At 32.0% G+C, this 1399-nt stretch overlaps 1 protein-coding gene across 1 annotated transcript in view; it reads right to left on the bottom strand.

The window, feature by feature from the left end:
* Positions 1-100: 100 nt before the first annotated feature.
* Positions 101-1399, bottom strand: part of LOC119585802 — a gene marked incomplete at its 5' end in the record, with an annotated part of 18429 nt that continues 17130 nt past the window's right edge. Inside the window, 2 exon segments of the mRNA XM_037934524.1 lie at positions 101-564; positions 1354-1399. Of these exon segments, the coding sequence (XP_037790452.1) occupies positions 465-564; positions 1354-1399 (146 nt within the window).

Genomic DNA, 1399 nt, shown 5'->3' with positions numbered 1-1399 from the left:
TCTCATTACATTACAAAATAATTTCAGACTACAGTACTTGTGAAACATAATAAATGTGCATAATTATCATCACTGCCCTGTGATCAAAACATTTAAGAAAAAGAAAGGAAAAATTATTCCAAAAATTTCCATCCATCCAAAGCATTTTCAACCACACAACTGTGATCAAGTTCCTCTGCTCTAAAATGGAACATGTAATGTACCACAGCAATGGGATATGGTGTAATGGATTCATGCCCATTATTATGCTTCCTAGTGGCAGAAAAACACATTATACTCAAGGTACATTTATTAGCATAATATTGGGAAAACAGTTTTTAAATATTCTCCTGCTAAACTTGTGTATAGTAGGTTTTTCTGCCATTTTATAAACACAGTACGGTGTTTTTACCATCCACACCTTCTAGTGCTGTTGCAATATAACCTCTTCCAATGCAAAACTTCTAAAGATCTCCCTACTTATTCTACACTAAAGCTGATGCTGGTAATGATGAGTGCTTGGGTTTTTCTTTCTTCAAAAATACTTTGATACAGCCATTGAAGTCTGCAGAAACCAGTACATATCTGTAGAATATATAATATACTGGATTACTGAAACAGGACTAACAGTATATGGTAAAATTGAGTACCAAGCAACCTACTACATAATAGCAATAAGGCATTTATCTATAAAATAATCAAACCAGGTACTCAAAATTTCAAAAGAACACCATATTCTCTCTTATCCCAATCCTTTCTTGCAGATAATCTTCTAAACTTTAAACATGCAGATGTAACAGAAATTGGCAAAGCTATGGGTATTATTCTCCTGGCCAAATAACAGAGCCTTTGTCTAAGAGTTTATTTAACAAAAGGATTTTTTTCACCAAATATATCAGTAGTTCCTGAATATCAGCCCTTTTTTTCAATAAATCAAATTATTCCTGACAACCCATTTAGAATGACAGTTCCATTAAACTCAGGTCATATACTGTATTATTGGCATGTGCAAATTGCAATGAATTAGCTTCTTAAGTGTAATTCATAACATTATTTTTAAAAATGTTGCAAAAACTATAAAAGAATAAAAATTATTATTGCCTTGTGTAAGTATGTATTCTCTTTTATACCTTGTTCAAGATTTATTTCATTAACAAACATTTTTAAAGTAAAAATGGAATATAGAGTAATTAATGACAGAAAATTTCTCATATTTCTCACTGGCGTACACTAGAGCAGTACAATTATTCTACCCCTTGACTTACTTTACCATGTGAAGTGGAAGAGTCATATGAGGTGCAAATAAAACCATTAAGAATTATAATTGAAAATGACATCTAGATACACTCCATGCAGCCTTCATCATATACATACCCCTTGTTGGTTGTCCCACTATCCTTATTCTGACTCGTTTGGTGTG

The sequence above is a fragment of the Penaeus monodon genome, chromosome 20, assembly GCF_015228065.2.
Source record: "Penaeus monodon isolate SGIC_2016 chromosome 20, NSTDA_Pmon_1, whole genome shotgun sequence".
NCBI lineage: Eukaryota > Metazoa > Arthropoda > Malacostraca > Decapoda > Penaeidae > Penaeus > Penaeus monodon.
Note: the sequence above shows the minus strand (reverse complement) of the source record. Positions and strands in the feature narration are given on the sequence as shown.